At 37.2% G+C, this 18,800-nt stretch overlaps 1 protein-coding gene across 2 annotated transcripts in view; it reads left to right on the forward strand.

The window, feature by feature from the left end:
• Positions 1 to 18,800, forward strand: part of CERS6 (ceramide synthase 6) — a 327,054-nt gene that overhangs the window by 255,238 nt on the left and 53,016 nt on the right. For both annotated transcript variants that reach the window (XM_054477374.2, XM_054477375.2), the window contains exons 7-8: positions 13,514 to 13,642; positions 16,355 to 16,461. In XM_054477374.2, the coding sequence (XP_054333349.1) occupies positions 13,514 to 13,642; positions 16,355 to 16,461 (236 nt within the window). The remainder of the gene's footprint in view (positions 1 to 13,513; positions 13,643 to 16,354; positions 16,462 to 18,800) is intronic.

The following is an 18,800-nucleotide window of genomic DNA, read 5'->3' on the forward strand; positions in this document are numbered from 1 at the left end:
GCCCAGGAGTTTAAGACCTGACTGGGCAACATAGCAAGACCCTATCGCTAAAAAATAAAAATAATTAAAAATAAAATAAAATTGTATATTTGTGTACAACCGATGCACATCCTCCCATATACTTTAAATCATCTCTAGATTACATAATACCTAATGCCGTGTAAATGCAGTGTTAATAGTTATACTGTATTTCTTAGGGAAAAATGACAAGAAAAAAGTCTATACATTCTATACATGTTCACAACTATCCATTTTTCTTATTCAGACATAACCATCTATTTTTATATTTATATAGATACAACCGTCCATTTTTTAAAAAGTTTTCAATTCATGGTTGAATCAATGAATGCAGAACCTATGGATAATGGAGGGCCAACAGTATTAATTTTATTAAGCCTCTCTTCTTAAGTATATATTGAAAAAGAATATTGTGTGTGATGAAATTGGAAATAGGTATGCAATGGTGTCTGTCTTAAGAAAAATGCAGTTCTTTTTCTTTTGAACTGAACTTTTTTTCATAGAACCCCATTTTTACTTGAAAGAATGATAAACTGTGGTTATTCCAACTTGTGTTTTTGACAGACATTGTCTTGAAAATGCACAAAATGAGCTTGTCACATTGTTTCAAAGAAAGCAACTGACATTATTTGTGGTCAGTGATAAAACTCAAGCTTTCAAGCAAAAATTAGATTTTTGGAAAGCTTATGTGTACCAGCAAGAGCTTGACAGCCTGTCAATCCTTTACATTTCTGATGAGATTGGTAGTGATATTAACAAATGTGATTTTCAAAAATATTTTATTTAAAAAATCACTAAGTGAACCAATATTTTCCAGATAACTAATGCATGATGTTATAAAATCATGCATGAGTGAAAGATCCATTCACAGACCAATGGATTTTAATGTAGCAGAATATAAAAAGTTTATTGATATGGTTTTAGATTCCATATTACAACCAACTTTTAAGAATATCTGACTTGACAAATTTTAGTATGGTGCCAAAGAAGAATATCCATAACTCTCTGAAAGTACTGTTAAGGTACTTCTTCCTTCTCCAGCTACGTATCATCGTGGTACTGGGTTTTCACCAAATACTTCAACCCGAACAACATCTGGCAACAGATTACATGTATACACAGCTATGAGAATCCAACTCTGTAGTACTAAGCCAGACATTAAAGAGATTTGCAGTAATGGAAAACAAGGCCACTCTTCTCACCAATTATTTTTGAAAATGTAATTTATTTATTTATTTATTTATTTATTATTATTATACTTTAAGTTTTAGGGTACATGTGCACAATGTGCAGGTTAGTTACATACGTATACATGTGCCATGCTGGTGTGCTGCACCCATTAACTCGCCATTTAGCATTAGGTATATCTCCTTGTAATTTTTAGTAAAAATATATTAATATGTAATGGAGTTTGTTTACAATAAATTAATAAATGTGTTTTAAATATTTTTAAAAATTTCTCAGTTCTAACAGTGGGTATGTTAATACTGATAGATATAGCCCTCATAAACAAATACTCTTTGGTGTTCTCAATAATTTTTGAAGAGGAGACCAAAATGTGTGAGAATGGCTGGTCTGGAATATTCTTAAGTCTTTCTTAAAAATGTGACTCCCAGACCAGGTTCTGTGGCTCATGCCTGTAATCCCAGCACTTTGGATGGATGAGGCAGGCGGATCACTTGAGGTCAGGAGTTCGAGACCAGCCTGGCCAACGTGGTGAAACCCCATCTCTACTAAAAGTACAAAAAATTAGCTGGGCGTGGTGGTGCACACCTGTAATCCCAGCTACTCAGGAGGCTGAGGCAGGAGAATCGCTTGAACCCGAGAGGCAGAGGTTGCAGTGAGCCAAGATCACGCCACTGCACTCCAGCCTGGGAGACAAAGCCAGACTCCATCTCAAAAAAAAAAAAAAAAAAAAGAAGTGACTCCCAGGTAGTGCCTCACATTGCATCAGCATATCCTTTCTTTGCTTGAAAAGCTAAAATCACACCAGATGACATCGAATCACCCTGGCAGGGATGGGGATTGATGTAGACTTCTCTCCTTGTAACCTCACTCCTGCTACCTGTAGACACAGTCAGGAGGGCCGCTTCACCTCTCTTTCACAAAGGTGCAAAGTTGCTCTTTTATGCAACTTCTCATGATTGGAATTGCAATATTCTGCCCTTGAAGTTCAGTTTCCTCTGAGGTAGATATTCCCAAATCTTAGGCCTGTGTCCTGTTTCTTTCTCACTGCTGTGTCTTCAGAATATAAGCAGGGAAAAAGAGCAGCTCATTTTAATAAGCTACCATTTGTGATCAAAGCATTGCAACCCAGCACCATGTGCAGACTAGTGGAAGAACAATAGAACTATTGTCTGGAAAAGAAGTGTTTCATGGGGCAATTTTTATGGGATTTTATTCAAAGGCTGCCTTCAGTAGTGGCTTACACTGGCAATCAAGCATCCAAGTGCCTTGTCAAAGGAGAGGCTCTTAGACATCTTTAGATCTCATGGTCAGATAACCAGCCACTAGTCAGTCCTGGTTCTCATAGGCTCAGCCGCATACTGCAATTCAGGGTGCAGGAGAGTGACGACCAGGAGCCTCTTCTTCCAGTGTGCTGCAGAGGGCTGCAGCATTACAGAGAGCCACGCGGTGCTGCTGGTCTCGGGCTCTGGGCACATAAATTCGGGTCCTCAGGAGTCCCACCTTTCTCAGGAGGTCTTGCTGGCCCTTGGGAGGTTTGGTCATTCAGCTTCTTATGGGGAGTTTCTCTCAAGTCAATTCTAGGGGCCTTGGGAAAACACCCACTTTGGCTGTTTATAGCTCTGTCTCTCTCCCTGAAGTCGTGAACTCCTTCACTTTCTATCCCCATAAATATAAACAAACCCGTTCATCTGTCCTTCCTTTGGCCTGCTGAGAAGAAGCACCCCTTCCACTCAAGGCTCACCCTTGCACCTTTGTTCTTTTTGTTTGTTTGTTTTTTGAGACGAGTCTCGCTTTGTCGCCCAGGCTGGAGTGCAGTGGCGTGATCTTGGTTCACTGCAACCTCCGCCTCCTGGGTTCAAGCGATTCTCCTGCCTCAGCCTCCCAAGTAGCTGGGACTACAGGTGCGTGCCACCACACCCGGCTAATTTTTAGTAGAGACGGGCATTTCACCGTGTTAGCCAGGATGGTCTCAATCTCCTGACCTCGTGATCTGCCCGCCTCGGCCTCCCAAAATGCTGAGATTACAGGCGTGAGCCTCCACGCCCGGCTGCACCTTTGTTCTTGATCCCCATCTCTTCCTGTCTTCCAGGAGGAGACCTTGTTCTGTTTGTTAGTCTCTCACTTATATGTGTTTTCCAAAGTGTCCCCTCTTTCCTGCCTCCTTCCTCAGAGTCATTTTCCCCACACATCCGTTTCTGAGAAGCAACCTGCTATGGTAGTTAGATACCTGAGCTCTGGAGTCACACAGAGCTGGATTCAGAGCTGGCTTAGCCCGTCCTTACTGTGTGACTAGGGAAAATGATGTGGCATTTCCGTACCTCAGTTTCTATGTAAAATAGAGTTTCAAAGTCATACTTGCTTTATGGGGTTGTTGTTAAGAATAAATGACAATGTCAGACAGAAGAGCCTTTGGCACATGAGAATTAGGCAAATCAGAGTATAAATAGGAATTCACCAGGTAGTCAAGGTGGGATGGGGCCAGGAGCCAAAAGAGGAGAAAACACAAGCATCACAGCCAGAAGAAAAAAAAAACAAAAACAAAAACCTGCATGGCCAGAGGTCTGCATAGAGACAAGAAGCAGCTTCCAGGAAATTCTGCAGCTAGAATTCTGTTTGTTTGTGAGGAGTTGGGAGTGGAAGCTCAGGCAGCTGAAGAAAGAGGAGTTAGAATGTGGAGGATAAGGCTAAGGATGATGACAAGAGTTCCCCAAACCCCTCCTGACAATTTACATGCCATCCCAACCTGGTTGACCTGAAGGAGACTTTTTCCATCTTCTATCTAAAGCACAAAATTGAGTCCCTGGTTACCCATTGTCAATTTAGGCCTCGAGACCTTTATAGTAAATGGACGATGGCTTTTGAGTCCTGGGATGTTTCTGATTTTAGTAGAACACAATCTGCCCCCTACTGATCATTCTGGATGTTTTCAGCCCGAATGGGTTTATTTGATATCATAAAGGGGTTACCATTGTCTCTGTTCCAGGGATTATTGCAACAACAACAACACAAAAAAGGGGAGAGTTAATTCTGCTAACCCTTGCATCACTTAAGACTGTTAGGTTGAACTCATCAATACATATGCAACTAACCTGCACATTGCGCACATGTACCCTAAAACCTAAAGTATAATAATAATAAATTAATAAATAAATAAAAAAGAAAAAAAATACAGCTATAAGGAAAAAAAAAAAAGACTGTTAGGTTGAGTATGTTTTAAATGTCTCAGAAGTGACCTTTCCCCATTAAAAGCTGTGCAAACTAGTGTGACTGAGCCAAGGATAATTTAAACAGAACCCAGAAGGTGTGTATAAAGACTTTCATCTCCAGGCACTTGTGATTTAGCAAGGCTCGCAGTGATAGAGAGCTTCTGAGGATCTAAAGTTCAATGAATAGAAAGACGTATGTACAATTAAGAAAACTATCTACATCATTTGAAAGCAGAGTGCATTTGGAGAGTGTGCTTTTGATGGGGAGAGGAAGGGAGGTATGAAGGAAGACTCCAGGGCATTGGAAATCAAGCTCCATGCTCTGGCCAGGCCCATCAACAGCACTATCTTACTGTTTTCTATTGTGCCAATAAAATTTTATTGTCTCCTTTTCCATGGTGATAAAATCAATTAAAGATTAAATATTAACTAAATAATTCACAGTAGACAAGATTATGAGTTCTTGATCTTGAAATGGGGCTATAAATGTTGCACAGGAGAAAGATTGGGTAAACTCTGCTTATACAATGGTTATTTCATTTCTATATGTTTCTAGAAGCCATAAAGTAATGGCACATCTAGCAGTAGAGAAAATAATACTGAATCCAAAGAAGCATCTTACTTTTAAAAGCTTGTGAAGTCTCCTTGGTTTTCAAATTGTTTTAAAGCTGTGGTTATACTTGATCATGATAATTTTGATGGTTCTCTTTCTTTATAGTTTATCTGAATTTTGAGAGTAATATTTAATGGATTACATCAGGACAGCTATGAAAATTAAATCTCTTGACACATTTTTTGGTCTGACCCAAATGTGGTGAAGTTAGCCATGAGCCTATGCCATTGCCACATCTTAGATAATATATATGACTTTTCCAATATGATGCTTTCCCATATGTCCTTTGATGTGACTCTAAGGCAGGGCATAAAGCTTTTCTGTAAAAGGCCAGGTAATAAATATTTTAATTTTGTGGGACATGTAATCTCTGTTGCAGTTTCTCAACTCTGCCACTATAGCAAGAAAACTGCCATAGACAATAAGAAAACAAATGGGCGTGGCTGTGTTCCAATAAAACTTTATTTGCAAACCCAAATCTGGCCATCTGGCCCTTTGCCTATCTTTGCTGTAAAGTAGGATAACCTGTTGTGCATATTTGATGAACAGTGGGGATGTCAGATTTGAGAATGGCTAGTAGAGATATTTAAATCACATCAGTATACATTTTAAAAACATTTTGATAGTAACCATAGTAAATTCAACATCTTTAAACCAATTAATTTCATGGCACTTGGTGTTTTTAAAATGAAGTCTGTGTGTTACAGTTATCCCCCTCAAGGACCTAAATGTGTATACATTTAGTCCAAAGGGAGAAAAATCTATAATCTATTGGGAAAAAAGTGTTGAAGTAGATTCAATTCTAGATCTAATGTGAATGAAGTTTTATTCACAGACTGAATTTTGGAGAAGGGAATAATTGATTCATTCCTGCCAGGACTCCTCCACTTTATAATGGAACAAACATTTCCCAAATAAGTCACAGTTCTTCATTCCTTTCCAGATTTTCCTGTAAATATTTACCTTAGGGTGCATAGGCTATACATAAGAAAAAAGTGAGTTCTAGTTAGAGTTTTGAAGAGCCTTATGTGAAATATCTTTCTTTAAATGGTCCATTTAACCAACTCTCTTATTTATAGTGAGCCAAAATTCAAAGCCAGTTGAAATAGAACAACCAAATAATTCGTGGGAGATTGTACATACATTACGTGAACTCTTCACATAATAAGTTGGTAAGAGATGGTTATGATTCTCCTCAAATTGCCTAATGGGGAGAGACCCAGAATCAACTGATTTCTATAAATCACCCCAAATATACTTTCATTATTTAGTCATTGTCTCAAGACCCTACACAATTTTTTAGTCCTTTATTTCTTTGTTTTGTTTTTTAACCAAATTATTAAAGCTTTAGAAGTTGTACTGCTGTTTATTCTAGAAACCACCGTAAGACAGGACAAAGCAGCAAATTATTCTGATGTGAATTTCTGGTACTATATTTCATTTTTGCCTGGACGTATTTTGTGATTTATTTGCACACATTAGTTTCAATATTAAGATTGTTAGTATACCATTTGGGGGTTTTGGTTTTCTTTGTTTAAGAGGTTTTATATATATTCATCCTGATCATCAGGACTTTACCCATCTCCAAAGGCTGAGAAGCTATTTCATTTTTATATTCCCTTAATGGAAAAGCTGCTTATGATTATTCTTGGTGTATGTAAATTTTGTCTGAAATCCTCACCGTCTCCATCTGTTTATTCATTCTAAAATGGAGATGGAGACTGAGTAGCTACTCTCTTTTGCATGTTGCCAAGTTACATGCTTAAAGTCCACTTCTACCCCCAGCATTCTGAGTTTTATGCCAAGGCAGAAAAATCACAAGAGAGAAAGGAAAACTGTTTATTATTGATCCCTAAAAAGAAAAGCATGTTACTCTGTAAAAAGTCATATACATTTGTATATGCCTTGAAATTTCAAATAAGAGAACTGTTTTTTGTCTGTTTGTTTTTTAATGAGGGGTTTCTGTTATTACCATACATCAGTTGCCATAAAATGAAATCAGCTTTAAGCTATGCTGCTCTTCTTCTGTTTCCTAGACAGTCTGAAAATCAGTTCATTGAGTAAACCTGATGCTATTACCTGACTTCTATTCATATTAGTTAGATTACAGATTTATTAATTTTATTAAATTCAAGAAAGCTAATATGCGTCATTTGCATCTGAGGGAGAAGAGCCTTTTTTCTTGCACTTCAGAAGTATTTCATATTCTTCATGTCTGTGCACATCTAAATCAGCCTTTAATTAAAATCTTGATCTTCTAAATTCCCTTTATAAAGAGGTTCACTAATGTTTTTTCTTAATCAGTTGCAAAAATTATTCCCAAAACACACTGCGTAAAATTAATATATTCTCCAGCCAATGAGAACTTAGGGAACAATTCCTGTTTATGGTATGTGTATGTATTATTTTTAATGAAAAATGGGTGAATTTTGTTTTTTTAAAGGCATGTACATCAAGATGAATTTGTAGTGCCTCCTGAAAACAATATTATTTCAGAGATTCTCTACAGCTTAATCATTGTGAAGGGAGTTCCATTATATAGACGTTCAGATCTGTGTCTCAATGAGAGGTAGATCCCTCTGGATGTTTGGTGCTAATATTTTATTGTATGTAAAATTCCCCTAGAGAACCGAATTAACGATGCTGATTTTCATTCTAACAGTTGGGGATGGAGCCCAGGTAGCTGGAATTTTACCTGTACCCAGGAATTTCTGATGTGAAAGCTACGCAGAACAGACTAAGAAACTTTTCTAGGTTCCCTAAATGCTATTTGAAAATGTAATAAGGAAAAAACAGTGTTAACTTACCAGCTTTTAATACTAAAATGGATGGCTCTTCCTTGAATTCTTTTATTTCAGACTTCTAATTAAGTTTGAGTGAAGACCATGTTTGATTTTTTCCCCCTTGTCTCTGATAATTAACATAGGCAAAGCTACTGAAGTAAAGGTCAACATTAGGGTAAATATCAAGCAGGGAACATAAAAGGAGCCCTTGATTATGGCTGTGAATATGTCCAGAAACAATATGGCAGAATAGCAGGAGGTTGAGGACACAAGTAAAGCACATGTCCAGTCCAGTCTGTTTTGAATAAAGGCTTTGGCATCTGTCTTCAGTCTGAAGACCAATAAGAAATCAGTCTCTCTCTTTAATTGCAGTTATAGAAAATGCAGGAAAACATTTCAACCTAAAATGCTAATGTTCTTTCAGCCATGACTGTGTCTATGTGTGCACTAATCACTTTCAGCAGTTGCAAATATAAGGATGGAAGTTTTCCACCCTGCATTGACAAAATCCAAATTGGCAATTTGTTTAAAAATGGTTATTTGGACCAGATTCAGTACCTACTCAAATAAATGTGTTGGGTAAGGAGGATGTGAGTAACACATAAAATAATGATTACATGGCCTTTATTAAAGGTATTTTATTTTGTATAATGCATTCTGAAGCAGAAATGTAAAAGGTGACATCCATTATTCATTCTTTTTTCATATTCATACAGATAGGACTATAATGAAAATTGGTCTTCTGCCATGGGCATAACTGTGAGTCCTTCAGTAATAAAACAAATGTTTTCTAGGACCAGGTGATTTATTTGCAAAAAACATCTTTACAAAGCAAATTTTGTCTAAAAAACAAGGCTCTTGTTTTTAAAGGAGCCGTGCTGTATTGGCAAGGCCATTGGGTTGTTTATTGACGTTATATCAGATACATCTCAGGAAACTTAATTATAAAATGGTACTAATCCTCCATAAGTGTTTTAATCAATTTATATTTATTCATTTTAAAATTAAATAGAGAAAAACCCTTGTTCCCTTGAGTGAGCCAAGAGCAATCACTCAGAGCTGAACAATAGAAAATGTGGAAAGTATTGTTCTTTTTAGGTATTCAGCTGGTTAAACTTTGAAATCTGTGTATTAAGCATAGCAGATATAAACTCAGTGAATTTCTGAATTAAGCAGTGTGTTTTCATTTGATTATGTTTAGGAAACAGTTTAAAATATTAGTTGAAAGGTAAGCTCTACTTTAATGGATCCATTGTTTTGAAGTAGTTATTATCTGGTAGAACACTATACTCCACATGATGGAATCTGATAAGTAACAGCTTGGAGAGAACAGATTTTATCTTTCAGTGGAAAACATTATCAGTGCAATTTTTATTGTATGTCTAAGGCATTTTGGTATTGTCTAACTTTAATGATTTAAGAAAACCTTAGGTACTAACTGCAAAGACATCAGAATTTCAGAAGTAGGTAAAACTGGTAAGTTGCACCTGTACATAATCACTTATTAAACTCAGAGTATGGTCATCATTTCTTTTCTGCCAGTGAGCTGAGAACTAGATGTAAATGTGAGTCTAGAGGAAGGAATATAGTGGTAGGTTCTTAGGCCACTGCGTTCTCAATGCTCAGTTCTGCCGTGGGCAGTTAGAATTAACTGTTGGAAGATGCATGATTCCCCTGACAGTGGAATCTACCATCAATGTGTCATGCTGTTTGGAGACTCGGTTAATTGAAAATAAGAGAAATCGTTGCACTTCATTTCTTAAATTATCTGACCTTATTTAGGAAACTAATATACTGTTTATCCTAGCAGTAAATCAATATGTATGGTTGTCCATAAATGTTAGGCACTTTCCAGGGTAGAAAATAACCTCTGGACATGTTCACTAAGCTGTAGGCAGAATCATTTAAGCAATTAAAGTTGTTGAAGTTGACTTTTCAAACCCTAACCTGTAGTGACATCACCAGCTACTCAGCTGCTAAATAAAGAGGGTGCATGTGTGGGCTCTCCCACACTCGCTCCCCGCCACATATAAACAAATATGAAATTAGTAAAGACTTAAAGTATTTAATCACTGTGGCTATGAAGCCTAGAATTATAGAATTGACAGCATAAAAATAACCTGATCCAGTCTCTTAATCGTATAGATAGCCAGACTCAGTGGCTCACGCCTGTAATCCTAGCACTTCGGGAGGCTGAGGCAGGTGGATCACTTGAGGTCAGGTGTTCAAGACCAGTCTGGCCAACATGGTGAAACCCTGTCTCTACTGAAAATACAAAAATTAGCTGGGCGTGGTGGCGCACACCTGTAATCCCAGCTACTTGGGTGGCTGAGGCACAAGAATGGCTTGAACCCAGGAGGCAGAGGTTGCAGTGAGCTGAGATCCCACCATTGTACTCCAGCCTGAGTAACAGAGCGAGACTCTGTCTCAAAAAAAAAAAAAATTTTTTTTATATAGTTAGGAAATTACCCCTACCAAAAATGACAAAATTAATTAGAGTTGGATTACAAATTGGCTCTTATGAAATAGGTGTTCCATAATTGTTCAAGACACCTACATTTTTCAGGAGTCTGGTCCTGTCGATAAGACCCTGGTTTTAACATTCTTGCACTTATGTTTAAAATAGAAATTGCCTTAACCACAGACAAACCAAACAAAAAAATAATAACTGAACTGAATTGGACAATAGAAATTAGAGACAGAGGTCTCTCTGAGTTGTGGAAAGGTGGATAGGTAAGTGAGGGTCCAGGATAGGTAAGTGGGGGTCCAGAAGAAAGTGGCTGTCACCCAGTGAATCAGGAACCAGGGCAGGAGCCATGAGAGCTAAAGGGTTACAGAGGAAAAGTACAAGGCACTTCAGAAAAAGAGACACCACTAGGGGCCTCCTCCTTCCCCTTGGGTAGATTAAGTCGAATTCACAAGGAACTGAGAAGTCTACCTAATCTAGTTTCTGTTGCCTTTGTAAACCAGATGTTCAGCTTGGCTGAACATCCACCAACCTTAGCACTGTCACCCACACTGATTCTCAGAACAAACAGGAATAGTCCCAAGGGAATGTTGTAGGAAGGAGTTTATGAAGACATCTGTAAGAATAAAAACCTAGCCCTGTTTCATTTTCATGACTACGAGTAGTATTAGAGAGTACTTATAAGTGCTTTGTACCTATTCCAATATGATAGATAAAATTAAGTCCTTACAACCCCAGAAATAATTTTATTCTTGACCCTTAATTTCCCAATTTATATCTGAATACAAATGCTACGTAGAACAGTTACATATCAGGGATTAAATAGTAGAGTGATTACTTTTTATTCAACAAAGTTAAAATATATTTTTTAAATAGTGGTAATAGATAAGAAGAAGCTACTAATTTTTAAAATCTGTAATGTTGCTGCTCTGGCTTCTACACGTCTCTCCTTACTTGACTCCAGCCATACTCACCTCCTCACTATTCCTTGAACACATCAGGATAGAAAGAGCATGATGGATAATGCCTTTGCCTTGGTTGTTTTCTCTGGCTTGAATATTTTCTCCCCATCTGTCTGTAAGACTAGCTTCCTCATCATCTTTAAGTCACCTTCTTAGAGAAGCCTGCCCTGGTCTAGCCCCTCTGTGTACTATTATAATCTGTCTCCCCCAGCAACCAGGACTCCTCACCTTTCTTATCATGATTGCTTCTTTTTCCCCCATAGCACATTTTGACCTTCTACTGTAAGAGATCCTTTACTTATATTTTTTGTCTGTTCTCCCCTACTAGAATATACAAGTTCCACAAGGGCAAAAGTATTTGTCTAGTTTGCTTACTTATTCATCCTCAAAGCCTAGAACTGTCTAGAGCATAGTAAATGCTCAGTCACTATTTTTAATGAATAAATGACCATATGAATATTGACTTTTCAAGATAAAAATTTAGGTTTACTCCCCTAGATTTAACCTACATGTTGTGCTTTTTCATAATCACGATCTGCTCATACGTCAGTTTTTGGATATGCTTTTCATTTTCTTGCTGTCTCCCCTAGAGAGAGAGAGATTCAAATAAATCTACTCTAGATGAACGGTCTATGGGGAATAGTCCTCTTCCTCCAGAGGCTTCAAATAGAGCAACATTAGGGTCAGTCTTGGCATTTAAGTCTCAAAGAAATTCAGACTTACTCTGAGAGAAATATATAGATTAGATAAAAGTATGAGTAAAAGAGAGACTATATTTCTAAGCAACAGAAATTCCATATCACAACAAACCATGTCCAGATGGTCAGGAGATAATGTCAGAAAAGAACAATCTTCACTGAGGCCAAGATGAGGTTCCCTTGAAGCCGACCAAAATAAGGATGGTCAATTTACTGTTGTTTCTGCAAAATATATTTTTTTCTGATGTCTATGGACAGATAGTGATTAAAATTCAGGGCTTCAATCCCCACCGGTATGCAGTATACCTAAGTAACAAGCATGCATATGTACCCCCCTGAATCTAACATAAAACAATTTTTAAAAATTCAGAGCTTGTTTGTGTAGGTCCTATCAGAAAAGCCAACATGGTAGGATTCTTATTTTAGTATCCCAACAGGCATATTCTGGGAGAAGGATGCTAACACTGAGATGCACATTCCAAGAAATCTGAGATAACAGAAAACAATCACCCCCGTCTTAGTCCATTTGGGCTGCTGCAGCAAAATACTGTAGATTTGGAGTCCTGTAAATAACAGAAATTGATTTCTTATAGTTCCAGAGGCTGGGAAGTCCAAGATCAAGGCTCTGGCAGATTCGGTATCTGATGAGGGCCCATTTCCTGATTCATAGATGATGCCTTCTAGCTGTGTCTTCGTATGGTGGAAGGGGCAAAGCAGCTCTCTGGGGTCCGTTTTACAAGGGCATTAATCCTATCATGAGGGTTCTGGCCTCATGCCCTAATTACCTCCCAAATGCCCCACCTCCTAATATTATCGCCTTGAGCATTAAGATTTTAACATGAATTTGGTGGGCACACAAATATTTAGACCACAGCACCACTTTAAACCTTGCTACATGGCTTATCAACCATTCTGTAGGCAGTGGATTGCCTGGGCTGGGAGCCATATGATGCCCTTTTCCTCTGACCTTAACCTACTGTCCCTTCATAGATGCCACACCCTAGTCAAAGACACAGCCAATACCTTCCGAAACCCCAATCATTAGTAGTCAGAGAAGTGGTCCAGTTAAACCTGTATAGTTGCCCCAAAGATCTTCCTAAAGTTCAAATGCAAGTAGTGCCCTTCTTTTCTTGAAATTATGTAGTGATTTCTCCCATAGCTTCAAATTATTTGGCTTGGTACAAAGCACTCTTTATGATATGGTCTTTGTCCTGGCATTGATGGCATTCTTGGTAGTCACTGATGTCCTCCTATCTCCTGTGACCCTAAAGAAGTGCTTTGCCCTTTTTGCCATATGATGACACAGCTAGAAGTCACCATCTATGAACCAGGAAGTGGGTCCTCTCCAGACACCAAATCTGCCAGAGCCTTGATCTTGGGCTTCCACTGATCTCCTGTGTGTCTCTCCCAACACGTGATGGACTCCTGGAGGATAACAGTTACAGCTTATTCATACCTTATTCATCCTCAGTGCTAGGTTTGTGGAGGTTCTCAGTAAATACTGGTTCAGTGGCTGAATGGCTAAATGGAAATATGAAGTTGCTAAACTCTAATATGGATGTTTCTTCTTCCCTCAAGGACTTTGGCATTATGTTCCTGCACCACCTTGTATCTATTTTCTTGATTACCTTTTCATATGTCAACAATATGGCCCGAGTAGGAACGCTGGTCCTTTGTCTTCATGATTCAGCTGATGCTCTTCTGGAGGTAAAAGTTTTCTTTCATCTTTAAGAATACAAAATCCAAAATTTAGGAAGTCCCCAATCTCATTAGCTCTTCAATGTTATGTTAGATGGTGCTTGGGAACAATAGTAAATAACTACATTGAAACTGCAGAGTGTTTCTTTGTAGGTTAAGCTGGTGAAAATGAGATTCTAAATTAGTATGTAAACTTTTATACAAAAAAAAGTTGTTAATAAAATGCTGAAAACCTTTACTGTTCTATACTTAAGAAATGAATGATTTTACAAAGGAAAATCATTATTTGATTAGGTTTTGTTTTGTGTGTTTTAACTTTTACCCTAATTTATTGGGAAATTTTGTAAAACTCAGTTTAGTTACTAATGGAAACTGTACATCCCAGTAAAATTAAGTAGGGGTCATCATTTTTATTGCCATACACATTTACCTAAGGTTTTTACAGTGAAAAGGGCATATGAATTGCAAATTTTATGTAGAAACTGTGTTTTCTATATATGTAAGTATAAGGGATATCTGTGGAAATATTGGTTACATATGAATTGGTTACTATTATTTAGAATTCTTAAAGTGGTAAAATAAATATGTTCTAGCATATTTCAAAAGGAAAAATCCCAAGGAAAATTGTGATGTGATATTTACTTTTAACTATGGCTCCTGTGAAGAGTCATACTCAATAATGTTAATAATTAAAGTCTTTGCATTTTATATTAAGAAATTAATATAACTGGTCAGAATTACCTTATAAGAGTACAAAGCCTACGTAGAAATGGTTCTTACAATCTGATCTGAATTCTGATTTTTTTTTTCCTTTAGGCCCACCGTTTTGCTTTAAGTGCTTTGTTTTGCCACCTTTGAAGCATTTACTATACTGTGAATGTAGACTAGACATGCCCTCAAATAATGACTTGTTATTGCAATATAAGCAGAATTCTATGCTATAAAATTTGAATCTACTATAAAGGCAATTAAGGTTTGAGGTATATACAGCACTTTGTTAAAAACTCTGGTCCTTTAGTGTTAACGAAACAGAAAAATAGACCTAATGGGCTAGGTAAGTCCAACGATAATTTGTTGCTATGATTTTTAAGTGATTCAAACTAACCTCTATTCAACATATTTTTTAATAGGACAAATATAATTAGTATAAGGGCAATCCCCTGGAAATGAGTTACCATTTGGTTAAATCTTAAGTTTGCTTGAATATAGAAATTTATGCTGCAACCTAAGGCTGTACAATCAATCCTATACAATTAGCCAACTTCATTGCCTGTGGAAATGGCTGGGATGATGTTTGGTAGTGCCATGATTCAGAAAATTTCTAAGTTCCACTTGTATCCAGAAAAAAAAAATTCAGAAATCTCAGTCATGTGGCTTAAAAACAAATGTTCTTCATCACCTAGATTCTCTTTAACATTATAAAATAAATAACACTTAGAGTATTCAATTAATGAGATAGGTCACCTGTCAGCTCCTCAACATGTTATCTTATGGCCTAGACATTTCTAAAAAGTTTGTGTTTAAAGCTTATTTATTGAATACTGGTGAAAAAATATAAAAGAAAAATTTTATGATTTACCTAGCCAGAAGAAGGTAGAAGGTACCTTTTAACATAATTTATGGTGTTACACCTGAAGTGTTCATGAAATTAAAAGCTTATCATCCTAACTTCCACCCAGTTAATAGATATTTCCCCTTAGGAATACATTCCTCTCATAGCTTTGTGCTTTATTTAAAGCTTTTAAATTATAGCTTCTGTGGATAATGTCAACAATCTTTTCAAATCTGACTCAGTTAATTTAAATTTCCAAGAAGTAGAAAATAATGTTATAAATTCAGAAGGCATCATCAATTTATAACCCTGTGTGTAGGTGCTGTGAATTCTATGCAAAAATGTAAAAAGAGATGATTAAGCAAAATTATGTGTTCAGTCTCACCTGTTTTTAGCATCATCTGTAAAAAAAGTAGATGGTAGAGAAAGGGATGTGATTTCTTCCCTAGACTAATTTATAATATAAAAAGTCTTCACTTAAATCACTGTCATAAATTACGAGAGTACTTTTCACAGACCCTTTGAACATTAGTGGCTTTCATCTAAAAATGACCCATTCATGTAACTTTGAAAATTCTACCTAAATGGATTAGTTGAAATGACATGATCTTGACACTTTCTTCATTTCTAAGTTCATGAGAATAAGCCAGAAAAGCATCTCCCCAGAGTACTCCTTGTGCCTGTTTAAAGAAAACCTATAATTTTAAGGAGAAAGGGAGAAAAATGCAGAAAAGCTCCGTATATTCTATATAAAGTTTGTGGCCCCAGTATTTGAGATTCATAAAAAGGTTTAAAGGATTGTCCAGCAATTCTGTTTGAACTGTTATGCCAGATTTCTGCTTTGGTGTCTCTGGCTTGCTAGTATCATCTGTGATGCAAGAATTTCTTATTTTTCTCTCTATTTTTCTGAAATCAACCATACAAACGAATTTTTCAGGTTGCTGAATATTTTATTAAATCTGTAACAGTCAGAAATTCTACTTACGGCTAATGCTGCCTTTCACTCAACTTATAATTTATAAATACTGATGCATGATGTATGACATTTCAGTCACAGGCAATTTTATGTATCTGGTAAGGTATATCTTATAGGAGATTCATGCATATTGAAAGAAGCTTTTTATTATCAGTTTAACTACATTAATATATCACATTCCTTTCTTTCATAGGCTGCCAAAATGGCAAATTATGCCAAGTTTCAGAAAATGTGTGATCTCCTGTTTGTTATGTTTGCCGTGGTTTTTATCACCACACGACTGGGTATATTTCCTCTCTGGTGAGTATGCCAGTCTCCTTCCTGATAGAACCACCCTTTCCAAATAAGCTTTCTGAACCACTTTCCTTTTGAATTTTACCATAAGTATTTAGAGGTTTAAATATATTGGCGGGGAGGGGAAATACCTCAAGAAGCAGCTTGCTTTCATCTTCCAGAAGAGGGTTGCACTCTTTACTAATGATTTCCACAGGATAGTTGGAAAAGGATGTGGTTTGCATGGGTTCTGAAGCCACAGAAAGCCATCTGTCATAGAAGGCACTAGTCTAGAATATGACTCAAGAACCTCAGCTGTGAAGGTTGGAATTAAGAAAGAAACCATGGTGTTGCAAACAAGTATATGACAGGAATCTCCTGTACCAGGGGTTCGCAGAGGGTTGTCCCTGGATTAGCGGCAGCAGCATCACCTAAGAACCTGTTAGAAATGCACATTCTTGGCCCCACCCCAGGCCTACTGAGTGAGAAACTCTGGAGATGAGTCCTGGCAATGAATGTGTTTTAATAAGCCTTCCTGATGATTCTGCTGCATGTTAAAGTTTGAAAACCACTATCCTAGATAGTTATTTTCATTAGCTGTATACCATTCTAACCAAATAGTCTTTGAATTATATCCAAAGTCTCTTCCAGCTTTGTATTACTTGGCAAATATGCCTTTCATGTTTCTTCCAACTTACTGAAGAAAAATGTTGACCAAGAGGGATTCCTGGTCTACCCCTGAAGAATTTCTTTAGGTTGACCTCAGTCCCCCAAACACCAATCTTCCTGTATGATTTTTCTACTCATTACTAAGCCTTCTAACTGTTAGATCGTCATGTCTGCCATTTCCCCACCTTGTTTAAGGTACATAAAAGAGCTTTGTCAAAGGTCTTAAGGAATTCAGGATTTACTCTGTTGAGTCACTCCCTGCACAGATAGAGGCAGAGTCAGAAAAAGAATGTGAAGTCAGATTTTAGAAAACCTTTGCTCACTCCTGGGTCTTCATTCTAAGTACTTGCCCCCATCTGTGTGATTAGCCATCTACAACAGTAAGCTTTACCAGTCTAGAATATCCATTCTTTGCCTTTTCCATATTGTTTAGGTGTGGCCTTTAAAATTCCAATGAGCTGCCATTTTTTGTGTGTATTTAGTGAAAATTTACTGGGCATTTGCTGCATTACCAGCACTGGGATGGTACTGGTAATGCTGATAATTCAGTTAGACATAGGGCTGCCCTTGGGGCATTTGCAGTTGAATTCCTACAGGTCCTTTTAATATTCTGGTTTATAATTTGGGGTATGGGGTGGGGGAGGCCAGAGATTATAATTTTTTTTTCCAAACATTTACTGGACATAGGTAATATAGATGGATTATCAATATTTAAATAGTTTTGTTGCATTTACTGAGGAGCTCTGTTGGCTAAATTATACATTATAGCAAATAGAGTGTGTGTGTGAAATAGTGACTCACCTGTACAGGGTAAGGTGTAATGGAGGTAGATCAGACTTTAGTTTTAAGAAGCATTTCATAGACCTATTTCTCCTTCAAAGACTGTGCTTTAGGTAGAAGAAACAAAATTATTTCCCCTGCCCTATATTCCTTCTTGTTTTCAACCCATTTCTTTGGATTCACCAACAATACCTTCCAGGTTCCTCTTGACTATATTTGAATTCATCATGAGTCATCAGAATATTGGTAATTGATGGGTTTAGTAACACTTGGCTTATTCTCTGTTATATCAGCAATCCATGGTCCTCAAAGACAGCATACACCATGATTAGTCTTTTAAGAACCATGCACTGCTCCTCCAGACTTCTCTTCCAGTCACAATACATCCTTCTAGAACAACCCTGTCCAACAGAAATATAATGCAGGCTTTATAGTAATACAGTATTTTCTATTAGCCATACTAAAGGTGATTTGCATTTAAATAACACATTTAACTCAGTATATTCAAAATAGTATATATATATTTTTTAAGACAGAGTCTTGCCCTGTCGCCCAGGCTGGAGTGCAGTGGCGTGATCTCGGCTCACTGCAATCTCTGCCTCCCAGGTTCAAGTGATTCTTCGGCCTCAAGTAGCTGAGACTACAGCATGCACCGCCATGCCCGGTCTAATTTTTTTTTTTTTTAGTAGAGACGGGGTTTCACCATGTTGGCCAGGCTGGTCTCAAACTCCTGACCTCAAGTGATCCACCTGCCTCGGCCTCCCAAAGTGCTGGGATTAGTCATGAGCCACCATGCCTGGCCCAAAATACTATTTTAACATATCAACACATTAATATTAAAATGTTTTGAGTATCTACGGTCTTTTAATTTATACTAAATCTTTGAAATTCAATGTATATTTCACATTACCACACAT

Source organism: Pongo pygmaeus, chromosome 11 (assembly GCF_028885625.2).
Source record: "Pongo pygmaeus isolate AG05252 chromosome 11, NHGRI_mPonPyg2-v2.0_pri, whole genome shotgun sequence".
Lineage (NCBI taxonomy): Eukaryota > Metazoa > Chordata > Mammalia > Primates > Hominidae > Pongo > Pongo pygmaeus.